This window comes from Zea mays, chromosome 4 (genome assembly GCF_902167145.1).
Source record: "Zea mays cultivar B73 chromosome 4, Zm-B73-REFERENCE-NAM-5.0, whole genome shotgun sequence".
Classification (NCBI taxonomy): domain Eukaryota; kingdom Viridiplantae; phylum Streptophyta; class Magnoliopsida; order Poales; family Poaceae; genus Zea; species Zea mays.
The window spans coordinates 214021503-214031867 of record NC_050099.1 but is presented as its reverse complement, the minus strand read 5'-3'; the positions used below and the strand labels follow the sequence as shown (position 1 = coordinate 214031867).

General features: G+C 43.1%; 1 protein-coding gene across 1 annotated transcript; it reads left to right on the top strand.

Annotated features, from left to right (window-relative positions):
- The first annotated feature begins 2963 nt into the window (after nucleotides 1–2963).
- LOC103655894 (uncharacterized) lies at nucleotides 2964–4265 on the top strand. Its single transcript, XM_020546205.1, has 3 exons — nucleotides 2964–3528; nucleotides 3622–3740; nucleotides 3831–4265. Exons 1-3 carry the CDS (start codon nucleotides 2964–2966, stop codon nucleotides 4263–4265), a joined length of 1119 nt encoding a protein of 372 aa, XP_020401794.1.
- The last annotated feature ends 6100 nt before the right edge of the window (nucleotides 4266–10365 follow it).

Below are 10365 nucleotides of genomic sequence, written 5' to 3'. Positions count from 1 at the left end.
TTTTACTTCATACCTGGTTTATCTAACCACTTGTCTTCATCTGGCCTTGTTGTTCTCATATGTTAGTCTATCTTGTTACAGGATTGCTTTAAGAAGTCCAACTCAGAGAATGGAAAGACCCGTCTTGGAAACATAACTATGGATATGGTATGATAAACTACTTATCAATTGTCTATGGACAATTTTTTCACTTTTATAGATCATATACTAACTTATCATGTGAAACTCTTGGTTGATGACCAAAGGAACTAGGATGGGAGAGTATTTGAATGCTTCTTCAGATACTATTTCTTGGTCTGTCAAATCTGCTTGACCCAAATGCAAGTTTTGCTCAAATGTGGCAAAAATGATTGTCTCACCAATTGTCAGCATGCCTGCTTCCAACAAAGTTCCAGAGAAGGTAAGTTCTTTTGACATATGCAAAATCTAGCATTATTCTATCCTTTTTTACACATCCATATGACCTTTGTGATATGTCTCAATGTGAGGTGTTCAACTGTGTCTAACTACAAATTATTGTCTTATATTTGTTGTATAGGAAAATAGAGAATGGAACACCAAAATATGGAATGGAACTCAAATTTTGGTGGCCGCACAAGTGTGGAGACTTAAATTCATATATACTTAGTTAGGCTCAACGTTAGCGTAAACAGTTGATGACCAAGTTTTTCAATTAGTATTTTAGTTTGGATTTAGAGTACACTTATGTTTGAGTTAATTGGTAATGCTTATTTATCAGATATTGAATGTTACTTATCTTTATTATATTAATTATAATGTTATTAAATATATGTGTATGTATATTTCTCTTTGAAATAATTATAATGTGGTATCTAAAAAATGGTTACAAATTGAAGAATGTACTAGCATGTAAGCCATTTCGATTAAATATTAATAAGACGATTCATAAAACGTCCAATATTAGTCTTTTTAATAAGAGAGTTTTTAAAACGTCCAATATCAGTGTCACACATGGATTTGGGAAGGCAAACCAAATGCAAACCATGTACGTGTCAGGATCAGAAACTCATGTACACAGCGATTACATAGTTGGACATCATCACACATTGCTCAAAATAATAAGGGAAATAGTACTTTATTATATCAAGCAATGTTCAAAAAAGCGCGCTTAAGCGTCCGCTTAGTCACGATTAGATGCTAAGCGGTGCCTTAGCGCTGCGCTTAGGCCAAAGGCGTTGCTTTCAGCGTCCGACGCGCTTAGGCGGCGCCTAATTTGGGCTACGCGCGTTAAAGCGGAAAAGCGCGCGCTAAAGCGGTCCTGGGCGCAGTGAAAAGCGCATGCAGTAAAAGTGCATGCAGTTTCTGCGTAGGGAAAACAGTGGCGAGAAAAAAAAGAGTGGAAGAGAGGCGGGAAATAAAGTGGCGGGAATTCCACTTTATCTGCCGCGGGAGCTGCTGCTGCATGTAAGGAGAAGTGGAGGGAGCTGCTGTGTGGGAGAGGACAGAGGAGGGAAAAAAGCGGGAGAGGATAGAGGAGGGAAACGGTGGGAGCTGCTGCATTTCCACTTTATCCAGGTCTGCTGCTGCTGCCTGCCGGATTGTCCTCTTCTGCTCTTCCCCAATCGTCCAGGTCAGCACAACCTTTCTCCTCTTCCCCAATCATCCATTATTCCAGGCGTTTTTCCCTCTCCCGCCTTTGCTATTTTTCTGCTGCTCCTCCACCTCTTCTGTTATGTTCTATGCAATGTTTAACATGGACACTTTGGCTTGGATGTTTAATTAGTACATGCACATGCTTTGTGTAGGATGTTTTCATCTGAGCCTCAAGTTGATGCAACCACTGAGCCTGAGAGTCAATTAAAGAGGAAATCCAGTGATATAGGATGGGAATGGGGGCGATTAGTTGATCCAAATGATAAGAACCGAGTGAAGTGTCTGCTTTGTGGCCATGAGAGCACAGGAGGAATACACAGGTTCAAACAACATCTTGGTCATGTTGGTAGTGCTGTTGCAAAGTGCAAGAAAGTGAGTGATGATGTTAAGGCCAAGTGCAAGAAAGATTTGGAATCAGCAATTCAAAAAAAGAGAGAGAAGCTGCAACATGATAGAGATGTTAGAGACAATGTGCAATTGATTGATGATGAACCCACATATGTGCAGTCTCTTGTTGGGAGCTCAGACTCATAAGCAAACTTGGCCCCATGGACAGTTTTGCTCGTCGCATTGATCCTAAAGCAAATCAAGCTGAAGCCAAGAGGCAACAAAACATTAATGAGGCTCTTTGGAAAGAGAGAACACACCAGGTGCAGCAATATGTTGCTAGATGGGTGTACACACATGGTATTCCATTCCATGCTTGTGACAATGATGAGTTCAAGGAAATGGTTGAGGCTATTGGTCGATTTGGCCCTGGTTTTTAGCCACCATCTCAACATCATTATAGAGAGAAGCTGCTAGAAGAGGAGCATGCTAGAACTAAAAGCTTGTTGCAAGACCGTGAAGACGAGAAGAACAAGTATGGCTGCTCTGTTATGACCGATGCTTGGACAGATATGAAGAGGAGAAGCATCATGAACATTTGTACACATACCACTGCAGGGACAAGTTTTATCAAGTCAAAGGAGATGTCAAATGTGTCACACACAAGTGAGGTCATATTTGAGTTGGTGGATAAAGCAATTCAGGATTTAGGACCGGACTCAGTAGTGCAAGTTGTCACGGACAATGCTTCTAACAATATGGGAGCTAAGGCATTGTTGCATGACAAGAGGCCTAACATTTTTTGGAGTTCTTGTGCAACTCACACAATAAATTTAATGCTACAAGGCATTGGCAACCTTCCAAGATTCAAGAAGAGAATTGACCAAGCTAAATCATTCACCATCTTTGTCTATGGTCACCACCGCACCTTGGCATGTATGAGATCATTCACATTGAAGAGAGATATTATAAGACCTGGGGTAACAAGATTTGCTACAGCCTACCTTACTTTGCAAAGCATGATGGAGAAGAAAGATGACCTTAGAAAGATGGTTGTCGATTCAAAGTGGTATGACTTACCCGATGTGAAGTCTAAGAAGGGAAAGGAGGCAACAGCAATGGTGTTAAGCATACCATTTTGGAAAGGTGTGTCACTTTGCTTGAAGGTATTTGAGCCTCTTGTCAAACTTCTTCGTTTGGTAGATGGGGATGTGAAGCCATCTATGGGTTTCCTCTATGGAGAACTAATCAATGCAAAGAAGGCCATTAAAGAAGCATTTGGAAATGTTGAGATAAAATACAAAGAAGTTATGTCCATTGTTGAGAAAAAAATGAAAAACAGGCTTGATTCCCCACTGCATGTGGCTGCATATATGCTGAATCCATACTATAGTTACACCAACAGTAGCATCTTATGTGATTCAACCATTATGGAAAAATTCATGCTATGTGTTGAGACATTTTATCATGGTGAGGACGAGAAAGCATATAGAGCTGTCAATGATGACTTGGATAGGTTTCAAACAAAACAAGGATCTTTCTCAAAAAATATGGCAAGGAGCTGCCAACGCTTTGATTTCAATCCAGGTAATATTGTGTTGTGAATAAAGCCATAAATCATATTTGAATTGCAGCTGCTCCTTGTTTCATGGTTTGAGGCATGACATTTCTTCATTATAGCATCTTGGTGGAGGCTCTATGGGGGTGGAGCACCTGATTTGCAAGCAATTGCCATTAGGATCCTTTCATTAACCACTAGCTCATCCGGTTGTGAAAGAACTTGGAGCGTTTTTGAACAGGTCAGATTGCTCCTTAACTCTTAAAATGACTTTCTAGTATCAATTGTTTACACTTATGACAAGGATTGTGATCTGTGAGCATATTTGCAGACTCATACTAAGAGAAAGAACAGATTAACAACAGAACGCCTCAACAATCTTGTCTTCATCCAATTCAACAATAGAATGTTGTCCAAGAAAGAGAGAATTTCCCGAAACAAGAACTATGAGGTGCTCTTGAGTTCTGATTGTTCAGAAGCTCAAGGATTTTTCTTTGAGGGAGGGGATGAACAAGCATTAGTTCAAATCAGGGATGAGGATGAGGGAGAAATGCAAGGGACAGGTATACCATGGTCTGTCCTAGGAGATGCAATGGGAGTAGAGGATGAGCTACAACCTCGCAGGAGCGCAAGAGTGGCTAGAGAGGTGGACGAAGAAGATTGGGAATCTGAAAAAGAAGATGAAGACAATGTGCATGAGGATATTGATTATGAAGAGGACAACTGTGAGATTTCAAACACCAGTGACTATGTCCATGTGAAGTAATGGTGAATTGCAGGACTGCAGTTGACCTGATGTTATGTTTATCAGTTTATTTGAAGTTTGAACTAATCTAAGTTTGTAATATTTATATTGCTCCACTGCGCTACTAGTGTGTTGTGTGTCATGAACTAGTCTATTATCTATTTGAATTAGTTTAAGTCTGCTATGAGCTGTTAATGTTTATTTGTGAATTGTGATTATGAGATTTTTCTTATATTTGTGTTGTTGTTGTTTGGTGAAAGGCTGAAGGAAAGAAGATGAGAAGAAGATAAGTTTCTTTTCTTTTAGTCTTCTTGTTGATTTGTTCATCTCTTTTACAGTTTAATCTATTGTTTGTTGATTTGTGATGCTGCTGCTGTTTGGTGAAGGGCTGAAGGTAAGAAGCTGGGAACGTGCAGCAAGGCTGCAAAAACATGTCTATTAATCCAGGTAAGTACCCATAATTTCTAGGTAAAACTGTTTTTCTGTGCAAATATATATTATATTGTAATATTCCTACAAACGCTTAAGCACGATTAATCTATGCTTAAGCTTTATAGGCGCTAAGCAGTGGCCTAACGCCCGCCTAACGCCTAGCGCTTAATATAACTTTGATATCAAGATGTCCAAAACATCTATAGAGTCATTAACATAGTCATAATCATAATCAAAGTGTGAATACAAAACGTAGTACAATAAGACCCTCACAGGAGCTGACTGGGGTTTGACACTAAACACATCTAGAACTCGTCGAAGTCCTAAAACTCCTGAAAGTCCTCCATGTTGTCTTCATCTTCTCGTGAGCACTGATTGCAATGGGGACAACCTGGGGTTGGGTGTTTTTTAAAGCAAGGGTGAGTACACATCAACGTACTCAACAAATGTCTCGTTTGGCTAAAGTGGGCTAGCTGTATGTGGAGTTAAGCTTAAAGCGGTAGCTTTTAGTTGATCAAGTGCATCAACGCAAAACAACTTCGTGAAGACTGCATGGTCGTGTCACACCCGGTTTTGGAAGGTGAACCGAATGCGAACCATGTATGTGCCAGGATCAGAACTCACGTACACAACGATTACATAATTGGACATCATCACACAATGCTTGAATTAAATAACGGAGAGGTACTTAGTTACATCAAGATGTCTGAGACATCCACAGAGTCTATTACATAATCATCATGTTTAACAATAACATCAAAGTGCGGAGTAACGAAACATAGAATGTAAGCCTACACAGGCAGCTGACTAGGGGTTTGCCACTAAAGTAACTAGAACTCGTCGTAGTCCTGCAACTCCTCAAAATCTTCTATGTTGCCAGCTTCACCTCTTGAGCACTGAGTACAGTGGGGACAACCTGGGGTGGGGTGGTTTGTAAAGCAAGGGTGAGTACACTTCAACGTACTCATCAAATGTCCCGTTTGGCTAAAGTGGACTAGCTGTATGTGGAGTCAAGGTTAAGCAGTTGCTTTTAGTTGATCAAGTTTTATTACTATAAGTAGAGCCAAGTTTTAGTAATAACCCAGTTATTACCCAGAGGCACTTCCTCCAAGAGGAAATACCAGAGATTAGATTTATAATCATCATTGCTATTCATCATCATAAAAGTAACCAAAGTTCTTCTAATCGAAGAGGATCCCAAGGCAGCTCTTAACCGTGAGCACGGCTGATATACCAGTTTCTAACACTCTACAGAGGTTGCACAGTTTACCCACAAGCCGTGATTCCCATTCTGCCCGGGGTTCTAGCCTCCCCATTGATACTACCAAGGTGACCTAGCAGGGTCTCAATACGTAGCCTTTACAAAGATTTCCCAGAGGTCATAGCCGCCTGTTAGGTTTCTCCAGTTTGATAAACACAGTACATCTCCCCAAAGGTAGGGTGACTAACAAAACCAAATCAAAGAACCTCTGCAACCAACCTTGGCAGAGCAAGTACTGTGCCTGGACCCCATTGATGGCCCTACGGCGAAGCCAACTACTCCACTGGTTCCTCTAATTAATCAGCTAAGGGCGTCCCATTTCACCCTCATGGTTGCACTGTTATCCCGGGTTGTCACTCTCCAAACAGGTCCTTATAGAGAGGCACTCAGGAAATAGCCTAAGCCCCCTAAAGAATCATAAGAACCTCATTGGGATAACATCATTGTATCATAAATTATCACATCATGTTCATTGATTAAGTTAGAGCAATAGCATAAGCTAACCATGATTAACCCAAAAAGGTAAACAAGGGCAAGGAAAATACAGACTAGTCAATCCTTAAGTTTTAATAATGTAATGCGGGACAGTGAATTATAAAGTAAAGTAGGACATGATAGGTCTGAAGACACTTTCCTTCACTAGGTTGTTGCTAAGAGGGATCTTCGGCAACACGCTCAGGAACCACGAGCTGCTTGTTATCTAAGTAAAGCGAGCATACATTCAATACATTTGGAAAGTAAAAATTAACACCACATCACACATGAACAAACATTGGCACACAACTCAAAAAGGTATAGTATTAAGTACAGGGGAATGAGATCAAATTATAAAATGGACTAATCCTAATTGGGGATTAATTACTCTCTAAGTGTTTGGAACATGGTTCAAAAAGGTTAAGAGGTAATTAAACAAGTAGAGATTAAATTATAAGAACTATTCTTATTTAGGAATTTTATTATCCTTTAAGTGTCATCCAAAATTACATACCTAATTATATTTATGTCATTAAGGACTAAAGGTTAATCCAAAAAATGAATCCATGAAATGCATAACACTAATCTCACAAAATTAAATATGTTTTAACTCCTAGGATTCTCCTTTTATTTATTTCATTAAATAAATAAATAAATCAACATATACTTTAATTCTATATTCTAAGTGTAAAAATTAAAGTATACATATTACAGTTGGTCATATTTTATTTGGACAGAGAATAATCTTGTGAACATTTTGCAATTTGAATCACTAAATTTGGAGTTCATATGAAATAAACAAGTTTTGAAGTTTGAAATATGAAATTAGGACTAAATCTATGATTAAATAAAAGTCCAAGGGGCTATTCTAAAGAAACCAGGGACCTATGCGCTAAAACAGAGGATGGCGGGTTGATTTCCTAAAACCAGGGGGTTTCTTAAGCAAAACAACCACGCGAAGGGGTACGGGGTAACCTCAGCCGTCGGATTAGACATCAACGGCCCAGATTAGATCACGCAAGCGCGCGCGGGCGCGGCTGACAAGCGGGGCCAGGGCACCAGCGAGTCAGGGCGGGCTGACCGGCCAGGCCCAGGGGCAGAGACGCGGGTGAGGGGGAGAGGGGAAAGACGGTTCGATCTGGATCAGAGGGCTACGATCAGATCCACTCGGGTTAAGTCCAGACCGCCCGATCTCAGGTGGACGGCCGAGATCTAACGGCAGGGGGTGGACTTGGGCGCGGTGGCGCGACTCGGTCCCGCGGCGAGAGCTCGCCGGAGACGAGGAGGCTGGCCATGGCAGGACTCCAGAGGCTTGGGGGTGGTTCAGGCGTGTTCAGGGTGATCTGGCGAACTCAGCCAAGGGCACCACGCTGGCGCAGGAGCACCAGAGGGGATACACGCGGAAAGGCAGACTAACAGCGGCGCTAGATTGCTCCGGCGAGCAATCGCGCGAACAACAGGGCAGTGCACAGGAAATTAGCGGCGCAAGCATGTTTCTCACCTCGAGGGGAAGTGATGGAGTCACGGGGCTACGACGGTGGAGCAGGGACACGACGTACGACGGTGGGGGAGCTCCGGCTGCGCGAGAATCACTCAGGTGAACGCGGGTCGGCTGAACCAGGGAGGGAAGGGGCACACCGAAGGATGTCCCGAGCAACTAACAGTGAGGCGGAGCTCACCGTGGCACTGGACGGGGCACGAATGCGACAGTGGCCGCAGAATAGGCGGTGGTCGGCGGCGGGCGGTGGCGGTGCTCTCTACACGCGTGGGCAGAGCAAGAGAGAGGGCGAGCGAGTCTGGCTGAGGGCGCAAATGGGCGAGGGGAGGTGGGCGAGTAGGGCGCGGGGCTCAAAAGGGGCGCGGGGGCTCGGACGTGGCCGGACAACGCGCGGTCGTGGGCGCGTCCATGGCGGGAGATCGTGGGCGAGAGGTTAGAGACGAGCTGACAGGTGGGGACGGCGGGGCAGAGAGAGGGAGAGCGGGCGCACGCGAGAGAACTAGAGCCGACAGGTCTGGCCCACGGGACAGAGAGAGAGAGGGAGAGAAGCGCGCTCGGGTTGGCGCCAACAGGCGGGACCCGCCTGTCAGGCAGAGAGGGCGCGCGAGCGCGGGCGCACGTGCTGGGCTAAGTGGGCTGCCTTGGGCCGAATTAGCTTTTCCTTTTTCCTAAAATTTCTAATTGTTTTTCTATTTATTTTCTCTAGGGTTTTTAATTCAAATTCAATTCAAGTTTCAAATTCAAACCAAATCAAATATGTGCAACAATTCAAAGAATATTTAGGCTCAATATGATGCAACATTCCATGACTCATATGTTTTGGGAAAAATAAAATAAATAATCCCTCACTAATACAACTAACTCTAATTAAAAGAGAAAGAGAGAGAGAAAACTAGAGAAAGAAATTAGAGTGAGATAGAGAAAAGTAACACCTGAATTTGGATGGTCATAAGAAAGAAATTTTATACCCCCAAATTCAGGGTGTTACAGACCTATCCCCCTTAAAAGAATCTCACCCTCGAGATTCAAGGCTAGCTAGCAAAGAGTTCAGGGTACTTGGCTCTCAGATCATCCTCTCGTTCCTAGGTTGCTTCTTCTTCTGAGTGATGGCCCCTTTTGACTTTGCACATACTGATGGTGTTCCTCCGAGTGACTCAATCTGCTGTCTCCAGAATCTGCGTTGGCTTCTCAACGTATGTCAGATCCTCTTGAACTTCAAGATCTTCCGCTAGCAACTACTCTTCTAGTACTCGCAAGCATTTCTTCAACTAAGACACATGAAACACATCATGCACTATGGACAGGTTCTCTAGTAAGCTGAGTTGATAAGCCACTTCTCCACGTCTTACCTGAATTTGATATAGGCCGATATAGCGAGGTGCTAGCTTGCCTTTGACTCCAAACCTTTTGGTTCCTCTTATGGGTGACACTTTCGAGTAGACCACTTCAAAACTGAGTTCCCTTCTTCTGGTGTCCGCATAGCTTCACTGTCTGGACAGCGTTGCCTTCAGATTTTCCCAAGCCATCTAGATATTCTCTTCGGCTTCAAGCAAAATCTCTGGACCGAATACCTGCCTTTCGCCGGGTTGGTCCCAATGCAATGGAGTTCTGCAATTCCTCCCATAAAGCGCTTTGAATGGTGACATATTCAGGCTGGCTTGATAGCTATCGTTGTAGGAGAATTCTGCATATGGTAGCCTCTTGTCCCAACCTAACTTGTCTTGTAAAGCACAAGCTCTCAACATATCCTCAAGAATCTGGTTGGTTCTCTCAGTCTAACCATTTGTCTGCGGGTGATAAGCTGAACTGAATTTCAGGTGTGTACCCAAAGCTTCATAAAGTTGCTGCCAAAAATGAGAGTTAAACTGGGTGCCTCTATCCGATATTATTTTCTTTGGAATACCATGCAAGCACACAATCTGAGACATGTATAATTCTGCCAACACTACACTGTTATAAGTGGTCTTGACTGGTATGAAATGGGCCATCTTTGTTAAAACGGTCCACTACTACCCAGATGGAGTCGTAACCGGCTCGAGTGCAGGGTAGACCGACTATAAAGTCCATCCCAATCTCATCCCATTTCCACTGCGGAATCTGCAATGGCTGCAACAATCCTACGGGTCTCTGATGTTCTGCCTTGATCCTCTGACAACTGTCACATCTGGCCACATACTCTGCTATCTCTCTCTTAATACCGTACCACCAGAATCTCTTCTTCAAGTCTTGGTACATTTTCTCGCTACCAGGGTGTATAGAATATGCTGTCTCATGAGCTTCCTTGAGGATCAGTTCCCAGATCTAGGTGATGTCGGGAACACACAACCTATCCTTGAACCATACCAATCCTTCTGCATCTTCATGGAAATCTGGACCTTTCCCATCTATGATTAACTGCCAGATCTCGTTGATCTTCTCATCATCCCTCTGACCTTTCCTGATGTCTTGCTCTAGGG